Consider the following 25,061-nt stretch of genomic DNA (forward strand, 5'->3'; position numbering starts at 1 on the left):
GATATCTTTGTTCAATCTACCAGTACAAAAAAAAGTACATACTGCTTCACAGGCATCCATTTTTTTTAAATGGGAATGACTCAGGAGATAGAATGAAATATGGCATTCTATTTTATTAATCTATAACAACCACTATGGAAGCCTATAGACTTCAGCCATTCAACCACTAAAGCCTATACTACTCAATGTTGCAGCTTTTTAGCCAATGAACGTGAGCAAGGGGGGAACGTGCACTTTTTTTTATTATATATATTTTTTTCTGGTCGGAGAAACACTGGAATGTGGTCTGCAAATGTAATATAGGCAGCAATTGAAAGCCAGCAAAGAGAATAGAACAGAGGAGTAGCATGAGAGAAGAGAGGCAGAGCGTAGAAAAAGCAGACAGCAGAATTTGGTGAAGGTGAATTTTCAGACAAGCTGTTCCATGCAAAATTCCATTTTGCTAGGCTCAATATGAAATGGTTAATTTGATGCACATGCCCTGTTAAAGCACACTTGGTTTCTGATTTCCACAGTGAAATGGTGTTGAATGATTAATTTCCCCCTCTAGACATGTAACCTGAATTCCACCCTATCCATCTAGGCTGTAAAAAGTAAAAAAAAAGGTTTCCAAAAAAATATATGGCACCACTATTGGAAAATCATCTTTGTGCATAAAAATTATGCTAAATATGATTGAAAATATATTAAGTGTTCAAGATAGTGTTTGTCTTTTTTGAACTTCATTAATAGTAAACCAAAGGAGGAGAAGTGTTGGTGAACCTGTCTAATTATATATATATATATATATATATATATATATATATATATATATATATACAGTGGGGGAAAAAAAGTATTTGATCCCCTGCTGATTTTGTATGTTTGCCCACTGACAAAGAAATGATCAGTCTATAATTTTAATGGTAGGTGTATTTTAACAGTGAGAGACAGAATAACAACAACAAAATCCAGAAAAATGCATTTCAAAAAAGTTATAAATTGATTTGCATGTTAATGAGGGAAATAAGTATTTGACCCCTTCGACTTAGTACTTGGTGGCAAAGCCCTTGCTGGCAATCAAAGGGGTCAGACGTTTCTTGTAGTTGGCCACTACTACTATCTCAGGAGGGATTTTGACCCACTCCTCTTTGCAGATCCTCTCCAAGTCATTAAGGTTTCGAGGCTGACGTTTGGCAACTCGAACCTTCAGCTCCCTCCACAGATTTTCTATGGGATTAAGGTCTGGAAACTGGCTAGGCCACTCAAGGACCTTAATGTGCTTCTTCTTGAGCCACTCCTTTCTTGCCTTGGCTGTGTGTTATGGGTCATTGTCATGCTGGAATACCCATCCACGACCCATTTTCAATGCCCTGGCTGAGGGAAGGAGGTTCTCACCCAAGATTTGACGGTACATGGCCCCGTCCATCGTCCCTTTGATGCGGTGCAGTTGTCCTGTTCCCTTAGCAGAAAAACACCCCCAAAGCATAATGTTTCCACCTCCATGTTTGACGGTGGGGATGGTGTTCTTGGGGTCATTCCTCCTCCTCCAAACACAGCGAGTTGAGATGATGCCAAAGAGCTTGATTTTGGTCTCATCTGACTACAACACTTTCACCCAGTTCTCCTCTGAATGATTCAGATGTTGGCAAACTTCAGACGGGCCTGTACATGTGCTTTCTTGAGCAGGGGGACCTTGCGGGTCCTGCAGGATTTCAGTCCTTCACGGCATAGTGTGTTACCAATGGTTTTCTTGGTGACTATGGTCCCAGCTGCCTTGAGATCATTAACAAGATCCTCCCGTGTAGTTCTGGGCTGATTCCTCACCGTTCTCATGATCATTGAAACTCCACGAGGTGAGATCTTGCATGGAGCCCCAGACCGAGGGAGACTGACAGTTATTTTGTGTTTCTTCCATTTGCGAATAATCGCACCAACTGTTGTCACCTTCTCACCAAGCTGCTTGGTGATGGTCTTGTAGCCCATTCCAGCCTTGTGTAGGTCTACAATCTTGTCCCTGACAACCTTGGACAGCTTTGGTCTTGGCCGTGTTGGAGAGTTTGGAATCTGATTGATTGATTGCTTCTGTGGACAGGTGTCTTTTATACAGGTAACGAGCTGAGATTAGGAGCACTCCCTTTAAAAGAGTGCTCCTAATCTCAGCTTGTTACCTGTATAAAAGACACCTGGGAGCCAGAAATCTTGCTGATTGATAGGGGATCAAATACTTATTTCCCTCATTAACATGCAAATCAATTTATAACTTTTTTGAAATGCGTTTTTCTGGATTTTTTTGCTGTTATTCTGTCTCTCACTGTTAAAATACACCTACCATTAAAATTATAGACTGATCATTTCCTTGTCAGTGGGCAAACATACAAAATCAGCAGGGGATCAAATACTTTTTTCCCTCACTGTATAAAAAACAAAAAAACAGTAAAATCAAGCTTGGGTTACATATTGTGCGTGTACGTGTGTGAGAGACAGAGAGAGAGAGAGATGGATGTAATTTCCTGAGAGAAAAACTATGGCAACCAACGTTTAAGAAACAGTGTCCAGTAGTTCAAAACCATAGGCAAGAACTGATCAATATGCAAGAGTAAACCACGGAGTAGTGTCCAGAAAAACACTTTAGTTTTCTTTTTATTTATTTTTTAATTCCTGCAGATGGGGGGGGGGACGGGGGGACGGGACGACTTTCAGAGAATGCACTTACATTGACAAGAGACTCTTTAAACTTGATGTGAAGCCTGTAGCTGGACATGGCAATGATAGCGTCTTCAGCTCTCCCCACGTACTCCGTGAATTCTCCATGAAGCTCAGGAAAGGGAACCTACAGACAGCAAAACAAAGAAAAACAGTCTAACATCACCAATGTAGGAGAGGAAGGAAAGCATCAATGTGAGTTGTTGTGGTCTCCTGAGTGTTGTGTACGCACCCGTTTTTGTTCACACTTTGGCCTCTGAACAGCTTGACATGAATAATGCAGCATTTCAATGGCCTGGTGAGGGAATGATTGGATTTGCACTAGCAGCTCCAACTAGAGTTGCTGCTCTCTTGGCCCCCTGTTTCCTTTGAAAAGGCGCTTTTAATTCAAAACCACACAGTTGCCATTAGCACCCTGTTCTGATGTCACTATAAGCAACCTGGGTTAGCTTATACTAGGAAATGGCTTAAAACATGCAAAGGTGTATTTGGCGGATTGCTAGTGTTGCGCAAAACAATTTTTCTGGGAGAGCTACAGAATGACAGTGGCTGAAGTGACCCAAGAGCTGGCATTAATTCAAGAATAAAGAGAGCAAAATGAGGGAAATCAGTGCAATGCATGGTGGTTTTATGGTGTAGGTCCAATTAACTGTCCGTACAGACGCCCTTTGCCTTCACTGTTACTGTGAAACTCTTAGGACACAATGTTCTGTTGAAGACAGACAGCTGCAGTTGAGAAGGCATGTCATTATCAAACTCTTGTTTACAGTGATTGAAAGAGTCTCCACTAATTTTTGCAGTTTTGACTCCATTTGTCCAGACCTCCCAGACAGAGAGACAGAGAGAGAGAGAGAAGAAAAAAGAAAAAAAAGAGCAAGAGAGCACTCACTTGCAGATTGTCCTCCTCCAATACTGGGTGTTTTCGAGGGAAGATCTGATTGGCCTGGATACACTCCAGGCTCTGTTGTCCCTCTTCATCCTGCCATACAGCACAGGGCAAGGAAAAAAGGGGGAGAAAAAAATCAGGAATGTGGAATTGTATTTAACACCTAAAGGGGCATTACCCACATATTGAAAAGGGAGGGGCCTCATACAACGCCTGGAGAGTTTACAGGCATTTATAGGTGTACTGTCTCTTTGTTCATACCAGCACAGACATTTTTACAATCTGTACGATCAAGGCAGTCAAACACATTACAGCTAAGAAGGGCGACAGGTTCTTAAAATAAAGCGTTATGAAGTGAATTCAGATCCCTTTGGATTTTTAGGGTCCAGACTTCTGCGAATGAAACCAAATCTGCAGCTAGTCTCAGGTTGGGTATTCTTCAGAAAAACAACAAACCGCGATTATGCAAGGCAGCAGCCTGTCCAGACACACACCGTACCTACTTCAAAGAGCACAGTGAAAACGCATTTCTTAACAGGGTCTTATATTAGGGCTGAGACGAACATGACCACAGACACAAAAAGTCATTGATTGATCACATTGGGAAGCATAATTCTGGACTTCACTGAGACAAAGACCTAATGTGACACTCCGCAGAAATAAAGCTGGGCTTGTGTAGTTAGCAGATGACCCCTCGTGTTTTATCACAAAGAGGGATTAAGAACAGGGCACCGCTATCGACGGTAAATGACAGTGCGGCACATTCTGCCGGCTTGCTGGATCAAGCGCAATCACTGTGTGACCAAAACTGACATTCTGGATAACCATGCCTGAGAGAGCACTATCTGCAAAGGGGCCAGTCAGGGACACATTGATCCCTAGAGTGAATGAAGTTCAGAGGGCTATCTGACATCAGAGCGGGCCCCCGGCACTGTACTTTCAACCCTGAATGCACTCCAAATGTAAGCGGGCATGGCTTCCACACGCACCTTTCCCTCCCTTTTCCTTTAAAACGCATTTTAATTCATCCTGATATGTGCGAGATGTCGCCCCCGTGAACAGTTGCAGGGCCCACCCATTTAAGATTAGGAAAAATATTGCTGGAATGGGAGTCAAAAGATACCACAATTAAATCATGTATTGAACAGGGGAACATACTAGATATGGGTTTTATTATATGTTGTTGTCCACCATGTTAAATTCCTTGCATCTCTGTGGCATGGTTATATAGAGCTAGGCATTTTCTATTCTGTTAATTCCCCGAAGACAAATAATGGCTTCCTCTAAATAACATGTAGTGCAAGATAAACAAAAAGTATCCATTTTCAAGACTGTATCTATGGTAACAGCTCAGGCTGCACAACTACCACTGCAAGTATTTTCTACAACTAAAAAAATCAATAACGATAGTGGTTTAATAACATTAAAGAAAAAGCAGTCTCTCACCATGGCCCCAAACGCTAAGTGCTGGCGATTCCTCCAGGAACGTCCGCCTTCTCGCCTTAATCCGAATCTCAGTCTAAGGAAAGAAAGAAGAAATGTCGTTAGCACACATCTGTTAAAAGGCTCTATGACGATCCCAGGACTTATGAGGAAGTCATACTTTTCATGGTCTAAATGAGCTACAACCCGAACAACAGAGTCAACTGTGTATCATAACATCAGAGTGAAAAAAGCAAAAAAACAAATGTGCTCGTAAAAATATAATTTCAAACTGTTATTTAGTCGAAAACCTCTGACAGTTAATCTTTCCTTAAACAGATTATAAGAATCTGATTGTTGTGTGAAATATACTAAACAAAAGCATACACTATCGGTCAAAAGTTTTAGAAGGCCTCCATTTTTCCAGTTTTTATTGAAATTTATGCAGTTTAATGTCTCAATGTACTCTGAAATTAAAGCATAGAACAAATAAACAATTGGAGATAAAAAAAAAAAAAAAAAAATAACCCCTTAAGCTGACAAACCCCTCTGGTACCCTTAAAAAGGCACCAAATCCATATGCTTCTCTTTAATCCAATGTGTACTCTTTAGTGTTGTGTTGTTTGCCAAGTGTTTGGTATCCCATGAAAGCTGACCAGACAGTCTACTGATCAAAACAAGACCATCCACGTTTTGGTAGAAGCGACATACACCCGTAGAGAGCTCAAAATGTCAAGATGGAAAACTATTTAAAGTGTACTAATACATAAGGATTTTACATCATTGGATCTGAACTTGTCTGTGTTTGACAGGACATCAAATAATGAAAAATAATAAATAATAAACCAATGATAAACTGGATTAATCGTTAGGTTGTTCTGAACAAAACAAGTATAATTTGCAAGAAAATTTGCATTGTACTAGTTCAGGTTATTCACTGGATGTGAACTGCTTAAATTTCAATAAAAACTGGAAAAATGAGGGTGTTCCAAAACCTTTGACCAGTAGTGTATGTATAAAATTCAATAACATTCCCCAGGTTACATTTTTGAAGAAAAAAAAAAATCTATTGAATAATTTATTGTAGGCACTATTTATTAGTAGTAGTTTGTTTTAGGTACAGTGGCAAACACTGTATCTAAAACAATTTGGTGATTAATTTAGTGGAATAAATACTGCCAATGACTTATACCGGTTTCTCAATTACATATTTTCAGGGTTTGTCAAGCATCAATGCAGCCTAGAGAAAATGGTCAAACCTGCAAGTGAAGCAAGTTAAGAATGGAATATAAACTTCTGACAACTAATAATTTCTATATAAAGATAATAATGAATTGATTGAATGGCCTACACAGCCCATCCCAAGTCAGCTAAAAATGGAACCTTTTTCTCTTGGCTGAATCAGTGCTCAAAGAGAAAAGATTGATAAATAAGCAGATTTCATCAAACAGGCATTAAACTAAAATGAAGACAAGATTGTTATCACATGAAAGAAATACTTGTCATTACAACTGTATATAGGCTACACACCTACTTTATTATTCTGCACACACAAAGCTGGAGCATTGTGTAAAAGTAATAACATTTGTCTTACCAAAGAAAAACAATAGCTGAGCTGGTTTTCTCCTGATGTTTCCGTTTTGAAAGGGTATCTGGGAATGATGACATTTAATTCTGCACAGAGAGAACAAAATCACAAATCAGAAGGTTACAGTGAGAACAAAACTTGCAGTTACAGACAGAAAAAGTCAAGGCATGGTTTGCAGAGAAAGGCCCACTGAGCCAGAATCCTTATGTTGCATGTGGAACACATTGGCTGTGTACACATCTATTTTGTGCCAAAACAAATATACAATATATTTTTTTACTGGAAGAATGACATGGCTAGGTAATACAACTTCAAAGGTGCGTTGTTCTGAATCACTTGATTAAAGTTTAAATGGAAAGGAGTCATTCATAAAACTGAGATTAATAATCAGATCTCCCTGCTTCATTACCTGAGGAACAGGCCTGGATTAACAGTGTTTAGGGTTGTACAATTTTGGGAATATTCATAGGTGGAAACTTTCCATGGGAATTAAAGGGAATATATGGGAATGATCAGAAATAAAATTGACCTTTAGGGGTTATTTGCACAGGCTGTATTTACCATGTCATATGCAGACAATCAAACATGTGTGTGTGTGTGTGTGTGTGTGTGTGTGTGTGTGTGTGTGTGTGTGTGTGTGTGGGGGGGGGGGGGTCTTGGCTGTAAAGCTTTGGAAAAGGGAAATAAATGAATAAACAAAAAATAAAGTCTAGTCACTTGCTAAACTCAGCATTTCCAAAAATGAAAACATTTATTATCAGAGTTAGGTGATACACGGCACTGCTGGTTACTGATTAAAAATATCTTATGGCCCCAGAAAAAAATGGTTATCTCCAGAAGCCTTGTGACCTTCTGTCTTCACCCAGTTTTGCTTTTATTTATCAGCACTGCAGCAGCCTACGCCCCTGGAAAGTTTAGGTCTCATAACTTGTGCATGTATGTTAGTAAACAATACTGTTTTACGGTTTACCCCTGCTACTTCAGTTCCTGCTCAAGAGGCTGGGCAAATGATTGGCAGGTTGGCACCGGGAGATAGTGAGTGGGCACACAACCTAAATAGTACCACACAATATTAAAAGCATAGTGAGCAAGTTGGGTGAACTATTTTCTACCCAAGTAGAAAATAGGCTGCAGAGAAAAATGGGTGGGTCTGCAAAAGATAGCCACTATGCTTTGGCATGCTTGTGAAATAATTGTGTGGTGCAAAGCATGCAGCAGATTACAGGCCATGAAATGCCAATCTAGTCTGAAATTGGGGAAACATGGCCATTTTGTGACTTCTTTGCCTCCTTTCTGAGCCAAAGGCTAGACTGGAAAAGACATTAATTGGTTATGTATGCCTAAACCGGTCAAAGTCTACTAAATGGTAATTAACAGCAGAAGCAGGGGGCTGAAATGTTGTAAGCTAACTTGAAAGATCAACAAGGGTCTGGGAACCTTCTATGTCTGTTGCATTTTCACAAATATATTTCATCACTGTCTGAAGGTAGAAAAGCAGATGAACTAAAGTAGATTGCTGTAGAACAATATGACATGATCAAGCAGGCATTTTGTAGATGCTATTCTTCAGATAAGAATTAGCAGCTAAGCCCCCTTCCTACTGACTTGAAATAGCACCCAATCAACAACAAAAAAATCCTGCAGGGTTCTTCCTGGTCCTCAAAGGCAAAAGAGAGGCCTTCAGGTTTTCATTGCAACTGAGCACTTAATTAGATTCTCTAACCCACCACAATCCATTTCCACGGGTTAATGTGTTAGTGCAGGTGATGTTTTTTTGGGTGTCTTTAAATCCTGTTGGATTGTGTTGCTGGAGGACTGGATTTGAACATCACTGATATACAGCATTGTCTTTATATAGCCTATATTATTCTTAAAGCAGGTATTCTGTGACAGCAAAGTCATAAAAATAAATTTAAAAGGAAAAGGTCTATAAAAGGCTGAGGAAATATTTTGCACCAATGTGATTGCAAACAGGTACTCATCACATCATAGATCAATGATATGAGGAGATGCATGCCTTGCTCTTGTGTTGCTTTCCACTTTAAGTCCTGGTTATCCAATCTGACAGCTATTGCATACCTTTCATTCTCAAGTACAATTCTCAGAATGAATAAATGACACCAAAAGGATTTACTGCGGTCATCCATGACATGTTTACCAGTCTATACAAATCCTGATTTTACATTTTGTTTCAGCTGTATAAATACAGAATGATTAGAACTCAGTGATGCTCCTCCACTTAGATTTATCACACTGCACGAAAGACCCAAAAGAGTATTAATGCATATATTATTACTTTACTTACCAAAAGAGTATTCATGCATATATTATGACTTAACTTATGTCTCCTTGGTAAACTTATGAATGAAAACCAATCCAGATAATTGCACAGTAGTGGGATAAAGAGAATGGCTGTTCTGAATTATTAGTGTCATTTAACTTCCAGGGAGCTTCCATAAGCCACGACTGTGTGAAAGTCTATGCTGATTGACAAGAAAATAAGTCACACCATGCTTTTGAATTTGTATTTTCAAAAATTTCAAACTTAATGCCTGAAACCACAATGAAACATGACTAATGTAAAGTCATTAGTTTGGTATGGAAAATATTTTGTTCAGTTCACTATGCCTGTACTGAATTACATTTTATACAAAAAAAAAAAAAAAAGCTCCAACTCAGACATCATATGACTCTCACACTTCCCAATATAAGAGTTTTAAGTATGGTTCAAATAAGCACCAGCTGACTGTGGCTCTGTAGTTATATCAGTTAACCCATCTAAAAAACAGACAACATACTTCCTTCCACAGCTCATGTTGCAGACCGCCCTGTTCACTGCATAAAAACAAGATCAATTTTAAATCAATGTAATTTTAGGTGACTCAATCATCAACTAAATACATTGTAGGAATGCAACCTTTAAACAGATGCCACTCTTCCCTATACACTTGCAGTTTTGGCAAGTGTGTAAATAGCACCAAAGATTTTACAATGTAATCAAGGCATTACCGCCTTCTTAGTCAGATATAACTTAAACAGGTTGAATAATTTGTAATTTTCCATACATCTGTGTCCACAAACAAAAACCATTCAAACATCCAAAAGAAGAGTACAGTATACGTTTTAGCCATACTTATTAAACTATAGATGACAAAATACAAAGATGTGTATTATCTTTTTGAACGGGTATTATAAACACACAAACATGTTACATCCAGTACAGCATTTCCAACAGAGACAAGTTTTGACAACAGAGCTTTCACGAACAGTAATCTCTCATGTGTTCTAAACTTCTGCAACTGTACCAAAAGCAGGTTTTACCAATGTTATGTTTTCCAAGAACCACATGTTGACTCCCATAATGTCTCTGCACCACAAATCCATTATTATGCTGAAAGAGAACCTGGGTTTGTGTCCAGGGAATGACTATAACAAGTATATTCAACGATAGCTAAGAGTTTTAGAGAAATGGCTTGGGAGAAAGCATTTGAAAGCCGTCTGTCAATATGGGTTAATGGGAGGCATAATAGTGTTACAAAACTGCATATGAGCATCGTCAGTTGCTTAACCCTGACCTTCTTTCATAGAAATGCATTGGTCATGTGGCAACTTTATAGGTAAAGTACATCATCAGGTGATATTTCCTTCTGGAAGAAGGATGTAATTGTATGCCTTGATCATGTATCCAGCCTTATCAGAGACAATAGCTAGTCACATTATCAAAGTTAACTTCAAATACATTTAAATATTTCAAAACGTCATGTGCCCCCGATGAGTAATTCACAGAGTGCAGATTAACTATTTGCTAATATCACTTTTACTTTCAGAGGTATTCAGTAGTCCTTGGAGAACAATTATTTTCATCAGGACCTCCAGGTACACTGTTAAACATCTTAAAGAGTTGTACAATTTTCATCTAGCAATATAGGGTAAATATTCCTCTCTGCTGGCCTGCTATAGGAATTGCTCTCACATTTATTATGTTTGTTCAAAAATGCACATAATTTGGAATTATCACTTTTTTCCAGGGGAAATGTTAGCACAAACAAATACATCTGTCAAACTGAACAACAACATCTTGTGGGCATTGATGGTTTGCTTTCCCCCCTATGTATTTATTGGAGGATGCTGTCTCATAGCGTTCAATCTCAGCGTTTCACTTTCTATTCTTTTCTGATGAAAAATGTCTGCTTATTGTTGACTTTCAAGTCTGGTCCATAGAAAAGCAAATTAATTATGCTCATCTTTGTACAGAACACCAGGTGGATATTGTTGCATGCGTTTGTTTAATGAAATGCTTTTTTTTTTGTGCGATATCTTTGACTGCATGCTAAGGTCTCTCAGTTTCTTTTAGTGCAACAATTTATTCAATTACCATTTAAACTCATTGTAATTAATTTGTTTTTTTTCTAATTAGTCAAAGCATAATGTGTTGATTTCTTAATTGTAAATTTAATTAGTAAAACTGGAGTGGCTGCAGGGACATCTAGTGCATAAAAAAATTCATTATAACTATGTACCAAGAGTGCATGTTGTATAATGTTATAAATAGAATGCAAAACAAAATGCAAAGAGTTACACCTAAAATAAATTAATATTTTGGTTTGTACAGTATACTCAGTTGCACTTTTGATGGTTGACTGACAGGCATAACATATAACCCAAGAAATTGAATGACAGAAAAACAAACTACACTTTCATAAACTACACCTTTAAAAGCATACTGCAGTGTGTTATTATCCTACATTAAGAGCAGAGCAGAGCAGTGTTTACCTGGCATTGGCAGCAAATCACAGAAATAAAACCAAGAGTACTAAACACCTATTGGAGACTTTCCATCATTGACTGTGTGCTTAACCACACAAACCAGCATCTTTATTAGCCCAAGTCAGAACCATAAGCAATGCATTCAACAGAGAGACCTTCTTTATATAAAACATAAAATTATATTCTTAATGAAATGAAAAGTGGATCCATGGCTCATCATAAAATGTGGCACTCATCAAAGTGTGCTATTGTGTGAGGTTGTTTTGAGGGGCATTAATGAGAAGGCATCATAAAATAAATATGATTGTGAAAACTCTTACAATTCTGTCAATGATAAACTAAGCATTTGTGAGAACAGGAAATTCAGTTAATGCCCATTGTTTAACGGAGTCTCAAACTCTCCCAAAGCAGACACCCTACATAGTGATGTTAAGCAGTATGATAGAAGTTTGTAATCATATTTACTTTGTGCCTCTTTATCACTCCTTTATAACTTTATTTTCACTTGAAATGTGTTTTATTGAGTGCAGCAGACTACATGAAATAAGTAGAAATAGAGGAGTAATTTAAATGTATCACAGTATCGGATTTTTACCATTTAATACACACTGAAGTAGTATGTATCCCAGTTTGCTGTTAAAATTGTAGGCACTGTACAATCTGTCAGCCCTGCATTTTGCTGCAATTCCTGATTAAATAGGTATATTTTTTGCAGGACTAGGCTATCAAAAAATCCAACAGAAATGTAGAGTACATTCGACAGTGCAATACCACAATGACCACAATCTCACCAGAGAGGCAAGAAAGTGGAACCACGCATTTCACTACTTAAACTTATTCAGCTACTTCCATATTCAATGCAAACTCCAAGACAAATGAAAAGGGGAAAAGCAACCAGCTAAGACCGTATATCATAAGCATTACACCTTAAAACAAGCATGACCTTGTAATGCGTCAGTTCAAATTCTGGTGGTTCAGTTTACAGTCTTAAATGAGAGACCTCTTAGTGATGTGAATTAGCTGAAATAACATGAAAAACCTGACACACCCAAACATTATATACTGTAACAAACATAATTTGAGAGATTATACCATTTCTACCAAAGCATATTTCATTCACAATCAAAGTGTCTGCTATCTCACCTTAAAACTAAACTTGTCGTATGCAAATCCATCTTACGTTTATATGTTTTATGTGATTAACAAATACAAAACATACAGTACTTGCCTAAAGAAGCTCAATATTTACTGTAGACAATCCATGTTTGAAAACGGTACGTTTTTCAGAGACCATAGGTTTATGTACTGCATTACAGTTGTCATATCGTCTCAATAGCTATTTGCTTTAAAATCTCTCGTAATATATGAATAAACGTCCAACTGTTTTTTTTCCCAATAGTAGTACAGTACTTTTGGTACAGCTCCGACTGCAAGGAGCATAATCCACCCTGCTCTCTCATTCCGCTTAACACTGAATTGTTTTATCTCGTCCCAGGCCAGACCACCTAAATACCATCCAAACAAACACTCCCAACAATGCACTGCTTCGCGTCCATAGTCGGCTTAGGTTAAAAAAGCGGTGGTTGTTAATATTTCATGGCTTTTCTCCTTGCAACCCCCTCCCTCCTCCTTTATTCCCCTCTCTCGCCGCGTTGTCATTGTACATCCAATTGGTGGTTTGCCTGTCACTCTTTCTCCAATCTCAATGTACTCGCTTCCCTCCTTGCTTTCTATCAGAGACTGTATGAAATCACCCGGCCCGATGTGATTGTTGTAGAAGAAGATGATGATGATGATGATGATAATAATAATAATAATAATAATAATAATAATAATAATAATAATAATAATAATAATAATAATAATAATGTTGTGATGAATGGTGTCCCCGTATACGGACTGCTTTTCTACCAGCTGTCTGTCTGTATTTTTCTTTCCTTCGCTCTCGCTGGCAAGCTGGCAGGCTCTGTTTTTGTTGTTGTTATGAGATGGAGGGCGGACCCCCCAGGCGGCAGGCGGAGGCCGCAGCCAAAACACACCAAGGCAGGGAGATACCCGGCGTACTCACCTAAAGTGGAGCTCCAGGGAACAGCGGGTCTGGGTGTCCGTCGAAGTTATGCGCACTCCTATTTGCAAACGATACTAAATCATGCAATAAAAAAAGCTGTCTGCTCCGGTACCGTTTCAATCCGTCCCGGAGTACAGCCGAGCCGCCATCGCCGCGTAACTACCCTGGACTCAGTGCGTGACGCGTGACGTGTAACGTCAAATTCGTTTTTGCGTAATTACGTAAAGGACGGTGGCGAGCACGTAAAAGACACGGGGGTTCAATTTATTATCTGTTTACATTTTTCAGGCGGTTGACATTGACGAAGTAATCAGTAAAGTGCATGTAAGTGCGTTTCCAAGTACAGCCACTACCCATTGCAATTATGACTAGGATACTGCTGATGACTGCCGGTGACTTCACCACCAACACTAAAACCAATAATACAAATAATAAGTTGTTTTATTGCTACCCCAATGATACAAACAAAACATTAGATTATGGAAAAACTACATAAAACAGTGAAAGGAGGCAACATAAAACATTTTGCACAAGAAAAACCCCAACACGTTTTTTAGTTGCCTATGTATTTTAATATATTTTATTATGTGTGTTATAATTAATGCATACATGAAACAAGCTTTTCTAAGGAGGAATAAAAAACTCATTTGTGAACCAAATAAATATATGAACATTTGTTCAGTTTTTTATTGTTAAGATCAACTAAATGATAAACTGAAATAGACCACATATAACGGTAGATATAAACACGGTGTATCGGAGTACTCGTGGCATTAGGGAGCGCTGTCCTTCACCAATATGGCCGCCTGGAAACTTCGGCAGCTGTTCTATAGTGCGTGATGCCTTCCGCAGGCGACACCGGAAGTAAGCCGCTTTAATGTGTGGCTATTTTGACTGCTCAAAATACAAAAAAAGGGACAGGACCAAGTGAAACTTATAAAGTTAGCCTCAACACAGGTAATTCAATTATATTTTTTGTATAATATAACAGTTTCTCTAGTCTGCAGCAGAACTGTGCAATGTGCATTGTATATCGCTGACTGAACAACGTGAGGAATGAAAAGGCTGTGCTCAGTCACTGACACATTACGAATAATCGTTCAGTGTGACAGGGTGCACTGGGAAAATCCTGGCTTATAAATGAAAGATTCTTGATTACCGCGATAATTATAATTACCGCTGTTATAGTATAGTTGTCATTAATATAGGACGAATCCCACATTAGCAGATTTCTTCAATGATTCATTCCTGACACTTCAAGTTCTCCTACCTTTTGTGTTTGATTTTTCTATTAGCAAGAGGCAATGGCGTGTGCACAGAGAGCACCATTGGACGAGCAACAGGTGACAGAGCCGAGCGGGCCGATGGGCCAGGCGACCACTTTACCTGCTCTGGTGAGTGTAACAAGGAAGGGTGTTAGTGTGACACGTTGGTACTAGATACCACCAGCAGTGAACATAATGGCTTCAATACTTTGTAGATATAGGACACATTTTTGCATATGAGGCGTAACAATACGAGTATTCCAAATGTGAAACATGCCATGTATGTATTTTTATGTACTGATGATATTTCAATGTTATGACTTCCCCAGTTGCATATTCCAGTCACCCACGCACTACCACATCCCTTCCTCAAACAATGTTTCAGTGATTCTATGCAATTACAGTTGGATAATCCAATCACTCACTTTACATAACAAAAAGATGTGTTTCAAACAAAGCCTTCCACATCCCAAAGGCAATGTCAGTACATTTTGTCTGGCACGCAGATGCTCTCTAAGGAACTTTGTGGATTGATTTGGCTTCATTTCTGAAGGCAGCTTTCCTTATTGAGCACCAATTCTTGGTGCGTTACATAATTTAAATTGCAAATGCTGAGTGCTGTTATGTAGAAGAGTTATGTAGAAAGTGCTTCCACGTAATCAGCCAGTCTAGGGCAATAATTATAGTTATTAGTGGTGCACGAAATTACTATTTTATCATTCAGATGTTGTTTTCTGGGGGGGTAATGGAATGACAGACTGAAAATCAGCTGCATTACTACTGTGTATTGATGAATCAGGCATTGCTGTGTGGGAAGACGATGTTGGAGTGTGATTCACCTAGTGAGAGAGAAGAGGGTCCCAATAAAAGCCCATACGGTTTGATTCCGATACTGATTTTTACATAACCACACAACTGATGCACAAAGAGGTCAATGCACGATCATCAAGTTTAAGAAGGGAAAGCACCAGACAATCATTGTGTTTGCAGTGTTAGGGTATAGCAGAGAGAGAGAGAACCTTTCTCACTGTGTCGGTGAGAGAGCTGTTACCAAGGATCTGTGTCCTGTGTTGAACTGCAGCACCCAAAGAGGATGGAGCAGCGGGGCTTTGTGCTGTACAGACCCCTCCCCCTCCATGGCTCTCCAGCAGAGGTGGAGGAATTTGTGGAACTGTCCCAGTTTATCGTGGAAGACCTTGACTGGCTGTTGGCTCTGCCACACGACAAGTACTGGTGCCAGGTAACAATGCCAAGTCTCCACTGGAAGAGAGATGAACACTTGTGTGTGTGTATATATATATATATATATATATATATATATATATATATATATATATATATAATGAGTTCATATTGATCTTTTAACTTGTATTTTAAACCATATTTGGTAATATACACAGATGTAACACTCGGGCATGAGAGTGATGCTAATTCTCATTTTTTGGCCAGTATTAACCTTTCAAATTAAGCTTGGTTAGTCTTTACTTTTCATGTTTTTAAGGTTTTCAGCCTTTTCTCCGACCAGTGAATTTAATGTCTGAATCCAGGATGCTGCTTTATAGAAGTCCATCATGGGTTTTATTTAAGACTGGGTGTGTATGGAGAAGCCAAACTGATGACCAAATGATGTGCTGCTATAGGTGGTGTTTGACGAGTCTCTACAGAAGTGTCTGGACTCTTACCTGTGCATGGCCCCCCGGGGTCTGGACAGCGCCCTGTACACCTCCCCTGCTGTGGCTGACATGCAGAAACGCCTCCATCGCAACATCTTCATGACCTTCCTCAGGATGGCAACACACAAGGAGTCCAAGGTATGCCAGGGCCTGTCTGATACTCATGAATATCCTGTCCAGGGGTACACAGCTACAGTGCTCAGGGGGCTTCTGCATCTTTTGTTTTTAATTAGCTATTTTTCTCCCATCACCTCCCAATTTACTATTACTTATTACTGTATTAGCTTGTGTGCAGTTATGATCATTTGGAAGTCATATCCAGTACAGGGACTATTTATTCATATTGAATAATTATAATTATATTTTTTTCAGTATGTCCCTTATATATGTATTTTTTTTTTTTTATGTTGTCATTCTTCACATTTTTCTGGACTCGTGCACGTTTCTCCTGTCAGTTAGTCCTTTTCCTTGAGGAGAGTATTTGCAGTGTTCTTTTCATTACCTCACACAAATGCCACTTGTTGAACTCCTGTTTCGCCTGGCTGTTGTTGTCTTTTTCTCGGAGGCAAATATGTATCTCCTCAGATTGTTGCCATAGCAACTGCGAGGTATGTTAATCTCTCCAAGCTCATACAGGATGCGAGTGTGTGCCCCAGTGGTGTACATCACTGTGTGTGTGTGTGTGTGTGTGTGTGTGTGTGTTGTTTTTTTATAATTGGCATTCCATTGCTTTGTACGTAGCAATACATTAAATGTAAAAAGAAAAAAGATGATTCATCTTCCTGCTTGTCATCTATAATACATATTCACATATTGTTCTCAAAAGATTATAGATACAGGACATATCACATCTGCTTTACCAGCTCTGTGGAGATATTTGTGAGGTCATGAAAAGCACACGGCCAATACTCTACTCATGGACAAGGATTAATCGCCCTAAGAAATCTGAACGACCCCAGAATAATGCTGAGATTGACAAGGAGAGAATGGGTACTTTAAATATCTTTGAGTAGTTCATACACTATATCATATCTGAGGCTGTTAAAATAACAAACACTATTATATATAATATATATCTAGCTATAAAACAAGTTGAGGGTCCATGCCACATGTCAGTACAGCGAATACATATCTAAGAAAGTATAGCTTACTCTATCTGTTGTGGCAAACCTGTTCATGTCTGACTACATGCTAGAATTTTGTGGATTGATTGTTTAACTGATCATCCTCTGAAAAAGAATAATAACACAGTACTCAATTTGACAATTTGCCTATTTTTATAAAAAATATCCTAGTTGTTTTTCCACCTCTGTACCCTGAGACTTGGCAAGTTCTGTCTGTTTTGTGATCACATCACTCTAATTTGATATTTAAATCAATGCACAGCCTGTAATTTTGAAACAAGCATGGAAATGGACCAATCATGTCATGCCTTTTTGTTTTTGCATTTCATTGTGATTTTGAAATCAGATAAAGGTCTTATTAATATAAGGTAATATTCTTGCCCAGTGTTGCCCCAATATGTATTTAAATTATTTATTTGCACTGAATTCAAATGACAACAAATTGCATAATCATGTGTGGTTATGGCATGTTGATGGAGTGAAAATTGTCTGCGTATTAAGAGCTGAAGCCACTATGAATTGTCCCCCCGCATCAGGAGAACTTCATTACGCCAGCCGTGTTCGGGGAAATTCTCTACAACAACTTCCTGTTCGACATCCCCAAGATCCTGGATCTGTGTGTGCTCTTTGGGAAGGGGAACCAACAGCTGCTCCACAAAATGATCAGTGAGAGACTGGAAAGAAACCGTTCTATTTTATTGTGTTTTAAGATCATTTGTAAGGCCTTAAATATGATGGCTAACGCATCTGCTATTTTACAATAATAATAGAAATATAAATAATAAATATGATAATGATAATAAATTAATAATATTTATCCTACAAGATTTATAGCACGTCACACAAAGTTGAAATAGAGCAGCAGTTATAAAAGGGAATATTGTGAAAGCACTGTCCAGGTGAGGACATGGTTCAGTGTCGAAGTAGGTGGCAGGTATTACCACTGACATTGGGGGAGGAGCCAAAGTAAGTTTTAAGGAAGACTGAAATCCACACTATACGAATTATGTTTTCCTCATTAAAAAATGTCCATCTGTCTCCTGTTTGGACAGTTTAAAATTGGAGAGTCACTCACTTCACCCTTTCAGTCCTACCCCTGTCATTTCTGTTTTAAATCTCACTTGATCATTTTCATTTAAATCATTTATTTATAATTTTATTTTGTTATTTAAGTGTAAGGGATTGCATTGCATACAACTACTAAAAAGCACTGTTCCACTCCTTACCCCAGTGGCTTGACCATTTTTGGTGGCCATTGAGTCGTCTTCAGTATATTGTTTGTACCAGTTTTTTCTTTTTACTTCAGTAATTGGGGGATTTAATTTTAAAACCATGTCCATCTGCAGCTGATTTTGGTACAATAAAATGAATGGCTGAAGTCCTTCATATTCTCCCTCCCATGTGTGTGTCTTCTAGAAAACATCTTTAATCAGCAGCCCGCTTACTACAGTGATCTGGAGGAGACAGTGCCCACTGTACTGCAGGTATGCAGCTCTAGATAAACTGTCAGAATGGCTCAGAGAACTGGGGAGACTTATTGCAGTTTGTGTCTCTCCCTTCAATCTCTGCTAACTCAATTTGAATTAATTTACTGAAATATGTTTTTATATGGATGTCCCTAGGTAAGTTAACACTGATGGTTTTGTCACCTTGCTATAAGTATGTATACAACAGGACTGCCCACACTTTGGTACTGGGCTCATCCTCACCACTGCTAACCTCTGCATAGTTAGCAAATTTGTACACTAAAGTCAACACTGAAAATGGCATTGTATAGATAGCTGGCTAGGTTATGAAAAATGTGTCTAAGCAAAGAAGTCTACTTTCAATGAAATAGTTACAATACATACATAAATATATGTAAATATAACAACTAAGTAATGACTCAATATGTTTTTGTTCTTGCTCATTTCTAGCAAAAATATAGTTTGACTCAAATATATCCCCATTGGTGATTGGAAAAGACCTTATGTGCCAGTCTTTTTAATTCAATGAAACTGTAAAGTTCATCCTTTTGACATATCGCCCACAGACACACACCCACTGCTCTCGCTTTTGAGATCTCAAAAGCAGCTGTCAAGTGATGGTTTACAGCCACTATGTAACCTTGTTGGTTGCCTTGGATAAAGCTGTCTGGCAAATGAATAAATAGAGGTATAGATGTGTTTTTTTGTCTCAGCTCTCATGTGTCTCTGTAGGTTCTGGACACCATCTTGCAGAGGTGTGGGCTGCAGGCAGAGGGAGCCTCCGCCAGCCAGCCAATGAAACTGGGTGATCAGGGGCCTGCCAATGCCATGGACATGAAACAGCAGGTGACTCCACTTCCAGCTCACAAACTTAAATCGCAGTTACTGCGTTTAACGGCTTGTAAAACAAATGCCAGTAAAGTTAGTGTCTCTAAGACTTCGGCATTGAGGCTTGTCATTAAGATGTATAATATACTACCTGCCTTTTTGCTTGACAATGCTTACCATTTAAATGTCATGTTTAGGCCTGAACATTGTGCTTTAGCACTGTGACGTGGTGGTGTGGTCTGTATGGGTGGTGGTGTTTTGTCAGTGGCTGTTTGTTTGCTGTGTTCAGGACCTGGTGGACCTGGTGTTGTATTTGTGTGACACCTGCACCACTCTCTACTCCTTCCTGGATATCTTCCCCACTGCCTGCAGAACCTTCCAGATCCACGGCTTCCTCAGCAGGTAAGAGCCCCTGCGACCCAGGAGTGTGGAGGTTAGCATTTCCTCTGTAGCACAGTTGGGATACTTTTGTTCAGTTCCAGTTCGTTTCAGTCCTTTCCAATTCCAGATGGTACGAATTGAAACCCTTAAATTAATTTCACCCAGTAGTTTCTCAGAGGAACCCAGAGAGCCATGTTTATCCCATGACTGTGCATATGTAACAGTGACTTCAATTTTCAATCCTACACCAGCCCCAATTGTTACCTCATTTCATTGTGGTGCTGGAAGTGGGCCTAACCTGCACATGTCACATCAGAGACTTTTCTCTCGCTTCTGTCTCTAGCTTAGTGCAAGTTTCAAGCTCAAAATGTTGTCTCTTCTATTCCTAGGCTGGCTTCCTTTTATGAGCTTGCCATCCCTGACATTGAGAGAGCAGTGAGGAAGAGAAACTTTGACGACAAGAGGTTAGATTTTGTTATACGTGTCGTGGGGAGGGTGGGGGAAATTAAACAAAAACTCATATAAACAATATGCAAAAAAGAACTACAATTGAACTGAGAATGGATGTGACCTAAATGTGAATGACAAGGGTGCAGCCAGAAGAGATGTTTTTGGAAAGGCACTGAATAAGTTGATTGGCTCCCCTCCAGCATGCAAGAGGACCTGTGGAGGAGGGTGTCGCACTCCCGGAGGAAGATGGTGGAAATTGCACACCTGCTCATCCAGCATACCTGCCTACAGCCCATCCTGGAGAACAGGTCCGAGGCCCAACACCCCCACTGCCCCTCTCCATACCACAGCAGAACAGAACTGCTTACAATTGTTACAGTATATCAGATTATTTTTACATACAATTCCCCATATATACAGCTTAGTTTTTACTGGAGTGATCTACGTACAGTACCTTTCTCAAGGATATAACAGCAGTGTCCCCCACCTGAACACATGATCCTCCGCTCAGGAATCCAGAGCCCTACCCACTACTAGACACTTGCCAATATAATTCAAAAACAGTGTTCCACTCAGGATGGCGTTGTCAGAATTCAATAAGAGAAGAAAGTCTCTCCAAGATGTATTGTCTAGTCTTATTTTTTTTTTGTCCCTGTGCAGCTCAGAAAATATTCAGATGTTTGTAGAAGATTTCCTGCAGACCTTCACATCTCTTCTCCCGGAAAAGAGGTAATCCGATCCGATCACACTTTACAGCCTTTCTGCACTGCGTGAATGCAGCTGTAGCAGTGTGTCAGTAAAGACGACCAACACAGTAAAATACTACTTCCCATAGTGGTACAATTCCCAACACGATGTGCAGTGTGTATGTGCTGATTATTCACCAAATCCAAGTCACAAATTCCAATTGTAATGTAGCCTTTTTTGTTGCAAGCCCCAAAGGTAGAAAGATCTGTCATGAGCATCTTCAAGAATACATTGTTTTCCTCACATGTATCAGAACTGTCAGTCATATCCAGTATCCCTCCTCCCACTCCTTTCTCAGGTTCCTTGCCGACTACGATGAGCAATTCTCCGTTGCGGATGATATCTCGCTACTACAACAGGCCTCCCCACTTCTGTATCATTTTCTTGGCAAACCCAATTCATGATTCTAGCAGATTATAGGAAAACCGCAAGGTGAGAATCTGAATCTTCAGTTTTGGCTGAAATAGTACACTAAATTAAGGATATTGATTCTAGGGTGCAGGGTTTCCCATTTTCTTGTAACCCTGATGGATGGCATTGTAATATTTCCATATATTTTGCCTTGCTGTCCTTAACTCCCTGTCTCTCAGAGATGAGACCAGAACCTCATACCTCCTGCAGGGGATTGAGAGTGCTTGGGAGATCTTGGGCAGGAAAAAGCACAGACTGCCCCCATCTCGGCCCGCCCAGACCGACGCCCATGAGGGTGGGGCTTCTTGGGAGAGTGGCGGGGCCTGTGCAGAGAGGGGGCAGGCTGATGGGTTTGGGGGCGGAGCAGAAGCACAGCCCGATTACCACCAAGAAGTTGGCGTATTACAGGGCGCGGCATGCATGGTGAGCTCAGGGGAGCTGGAGTCACTCTTGTCCCACGTAAAGGAACTCTTCCCCGACCTGGGAGAGGGCTTCATCCTTGCCTGCCTGCAAGAGTATGGCTACAGCTCCGAGATCGTCATCAACAACATCCTGGAGGACAACCTGATGCCCAGCTTGGCCCAACTTGACCGCAACTTGCCCAGGTACTCCCAACCTACACCCATAGTTGTGTTTTATTTCACTTTTTTTGTAATTCCCAGTGAGAATATCAGAGGTTACATTGAGACTAGTTTTCTTCGGCCCTTTAACAAGAAACATTGTTAATGACTTCCACGTTAGCCACTGAAGTACATGTCTCTTAATGGCCACACACACTTCAGTGGGTTTCTTGTTTCACTGCATGTGGTCTTCACCCCCTCTCTCCCACATCTCTCAGGCCGGTCAAGGAAGAGAAGCCTGCAGTGTTGAGCACCAGGTCCAACGTCTTTGACGACGATGAGTTTGATGTCTTCAGCCGAGACCAGGTGGACACGTCCCGGATCTGGAAGGGAAGGAGGTAAGGACCAAACCTGAGGGGAAAATAAAATCCTAAACAGTGAAACTTGAATGCCAGCGTTGTGAATGGTTCCTCGTAGGCAGGGGGAGAGTGCCCGTGAGCTGCTGAACGATAAACAGCACATCGAGGAACAGAGGGCCCGATACCAGGCCTACCAGACGGTGGTGGACGAGGTGCTCGTCGGAAAGGGGGAACCGGGCAGCGATATCTATGGCTATGACTATGATGATGAGTACGACGACACGTACGACGACAACCAGGTGGGAGCCAACGACCTGGATGAGGACAGCGAGCTGCTGAGCCGGAGGTGGGTCTCTGGAGGGCAGACACGCCTTCTCATTCTGTTCTCAAACAAGGGATCGGAGTGTCTTCTGGATTTTGTATTCCAAAAGGGCTCCCAGTAACCGTTTAATTAGATTGAATTAAATGCTGAGACTGTAAATTATATTATAAAGATAATCGCCCGGCCAGTTTTCTTTCTCCAGCTTGGCAGGACCTGTTTGTTTTCAACGCTGTACCACCGTAATTAACCTCTCTGTCCTTCTCACAGGCCCTTCATCACCCCGCTGGTCCTACGCATGGGAAAGCAAGAGGATGGCAAGGAGGAGGAGGATGATGGAGATGAGGAGGAAGAAGAAAAGGTAGGACTAAAATCTTGGTCAGATTAATCAATTTTATTTTTTTCAGATTATCCATATAATTCCTAAATTATATACTAGTTCCTCCTCCTTTCTTGCCAATAACTGCTGCTTGAATGATTTTGAGGAAAGCCCTACAATGAAAATAACAATATCTGGCTAAAACAAGCCATGAAATCCAGGTGTCGGCGATCGTCTCTTATTCTCTTATTTCTTATGCTCTGCTTTCCCTGTTTCCTAGGATGATGCTGTGAAGAGGGACCACTTTGTACAGGACCCTGCCATGCTGAGGGAAAGAGCCGAGGCCCGCAGAGCCGCGATGCACAGCAGGAGAGGGTGAGGAGCTGTCGATAGCACAGTCCTGAATGGCTCCACCACCTCCGCCCCTCCGTGCCACCCTTGGCCTGACATGGCCCTATATTCTAGAGATCACTGCTCTAAACTTGGCCGTGTCATTCAGCCACTGTGTACCCAGGATTCTCCATGGGGAGGGTGGTGGCACAGGATTGGCTGAGAGTCATGGGGGTTTGGCTGGGTAGAAGCCAAGGGTTTCCTGAGCTTGCCATGCAATATCATCTACCTAAGAGTGTCTGTGAGCCTGCAGTGTTACCCTGCTACCCTAGTTCCCCTTTTTTACAGCCAGTGTGCTTTCCTGTAGTCATCCAGCCCCAGCAGTTCAGGTTGCAGTGAATAGATGGGCTTAAAGAGAGGTCTTCAGTCCCCATTTTCCTCTGTTTCCCCAGATTCAGACCGGAGGGGTCCAGCAACGTGGCAGGCGGACCTAGAGGCCAGGGCCAGAGTAAAGAAACCATGCAGGACAGACGCAAGAAGGAGGCGAACAAGAGCGGCCGTGCCAACCACAACCGCAGAGCCATGGCCGACCGCAAGAGAAACAAGGGCATGATCCCCTCCTGATGCCCGTCTGCACTAGAGACGCCTCCCAGTCAGTGTGCAATGAGGAGGGAGGGGAGTCAAAGGGGCTGAGGGTGAGAAGACACCACCGATTCCTCTGGCTGACCTGAGCTCTGTTTATATGTCTAATTAATTATCTTGCAGAGAGAGACATACATTTTTTTTATTATTATTTGTATCCAAAGTTCCAAAAAAGGGAAAAAAATTGGGGCTGCTGACCTTGAATACAGCTGCCGATTCCAAAGCTTTTCCCTCTTCCAACATTTTTACCCCCTAAATGCAAAATTAACACTTAACAAGAGGAGGGAGAATGGGGTGTAACAAGTGGACTGTGACGAACGGGTATTTCAGAATAAATTCGCTAAGACACTCTCAGGAAAAACAAGACCATGCCACAGAACTGGACGGAGCAAGTGAAACCTTCATCACTTCATCATCCAAAGTCCTCTTTAATGTCCTGCCTATTTTTATTTTTATGCCTTGTATCAACTTGTTATAAATTCTGTTTTGTTTCCTCATCAGTTACATATTTTAAACTTGCAAAGTTTCCTAATTAAGAGATGTTTCCTTTATAAACTAAATAACATTCCCTTAGACACACTACCATATTTAATATTAATAATAATAAACATAGTAATAATCTGTTGCAGTTTTTGTTTGTTTAAAAGTCAAGAATGGCACAAATTTCATCAGACAGAAAGCAAATTTTTTTTTAATACAGATGGAAAATAAAATATGAAAAACACTGTGGATCTTTGTACTCGGTTAGCTTGCTCTGTTGACTTAGAAAGA

The 25,061-nt window shown here is 40.3% G+C and overlaps 2 protein-coding genes across 4 annotated transcripts in view; one reads left to right on the forward strand and one right to left on the reverse strand.

The window, feature by feature from the left end:
* Nucleotides 1–13,719, reverse strand: part of mtmr3 (myotubularin related protein 3) — a 45,070-nt gene extending 31,351 nt beyond the window's left edge. Inside the window, exons 1-5 of one of the 3 annotated variants that reach the window (XM_066689804.1) lie at nucleotides 13,417–13,716; nucleotides 6,588–6,667; nucleotides 5,018–5,090; nucleotides 3,575–3,664; nucleotides 2,696–2,812 (exon numbers count right to left, since the gene is read on the reverse strand). In XM_066689804.1, the coding sequence (XP_066545901.1) occupies nucleotides 2,696–2,812; nucleotides 3,575–3,664; nucleotides 5,018–5,020 (210 nt within the window). In that variant the 5' untranslated portion in view covers nucleotides 5,021–5,090; nucleotides 6,588–6,667; nucleotides 13,417–13,716. Of the gene's footprint in view, nucleotides 1–2,695; nucleotides 2,813–3,574; nucleotides 3,665–5,017; nucleotides 5,091–6,587; nucleotides 6,668–13,416 lie in introns of all 3 variants that reach the window. The other 2 variants (XM_066689805.1, XM_066689806.1) reach the window with 2 other exon arrangements.
* A 540-nt stretch (nucleotides 13,720–14,259) lies between these two features.
* ascc2 (activating signal cointegrator 1 complex subunit 2) lies at nucleotides 14,260–24,911 on the forward strand. Its single transcript, XM_066688929.1, has 18 exons — nucleotides 14,260–14,373; nucleotides 14,712–14,810; nucleotides 15,763–15,921; nucleotides 16,322–16,492; nucleotides 18,015–18,144; nucleotides 18,895–18,962; nucleotides 19,677–19,790; nucleotides 20,062–20,174; nucleotides 20,543–20,617; nucleotides 20,804–20,911; nucleotides 21,264–21,332; nucleotides 21,649–21,723; nucleotides 21,941–22,366; nucleotides 22,600–22,719; nucleotides 22,799–23,026; nucleotides 23,270–23,360; nucleotides 23,599–23,693; nucleotides 24,101–24,911. Exons 2-18 carry the CDS (start codon nucleotides 14,721–14,723, stop codon nucleotides 24,270–24,272), a joined length of 2,304 nt encoding a protein of 767 aa, XP_066545026.1. The 5' UTR covers nucleotides 14,260–14,373; nucleotides 14,712–14,720; the 3' UTR covers nucleotides 24,273–24,911.
* Nucleotides 24,912–25,061: the final 150 nt, after the last annotated feature.

The sequence above is a fragment of the Amia ocellicauda genome, chromosome 17 (assembly GCF_036373705.1).
Source record: "Amia ocellicauda isolate fAmiCal2 chromosome 17, fAmiCal2.hap1, whole genome shotgun sequence".
In the NCBI taxonomy this organism is placed as follows: Eukaryota; Metazoa; Chordata; class Actinopteri; order Amiiformes; family Amiidae; genus Amia; species Amia ocellicauda.

Bases quoted from the DNA above. Each gene is read 5' to 3' on its own strand.
- ascc2 (XM_066688929.1), top strand. From the start codon at position 14,721: ATGGCGTGTGCACAGAGAGCACCATTGGACGAGCAACAGGTGACAGAG. The intron at 18,145-18,894 runs GTGAGAGACTGG...TGTGTCTTCTAG, and splicing joins GCTGCTCCACAAAATGATCA to AAAACATCTTTAATCAGCAG. The intron at 22,720-22,798 runs GTAAGGACCAAA...GGTTCCTCGTAG, and splicing joins CGGATCTGGAAGGGAAGGAG to GCAGGGGGAGAGTGCCCGTG.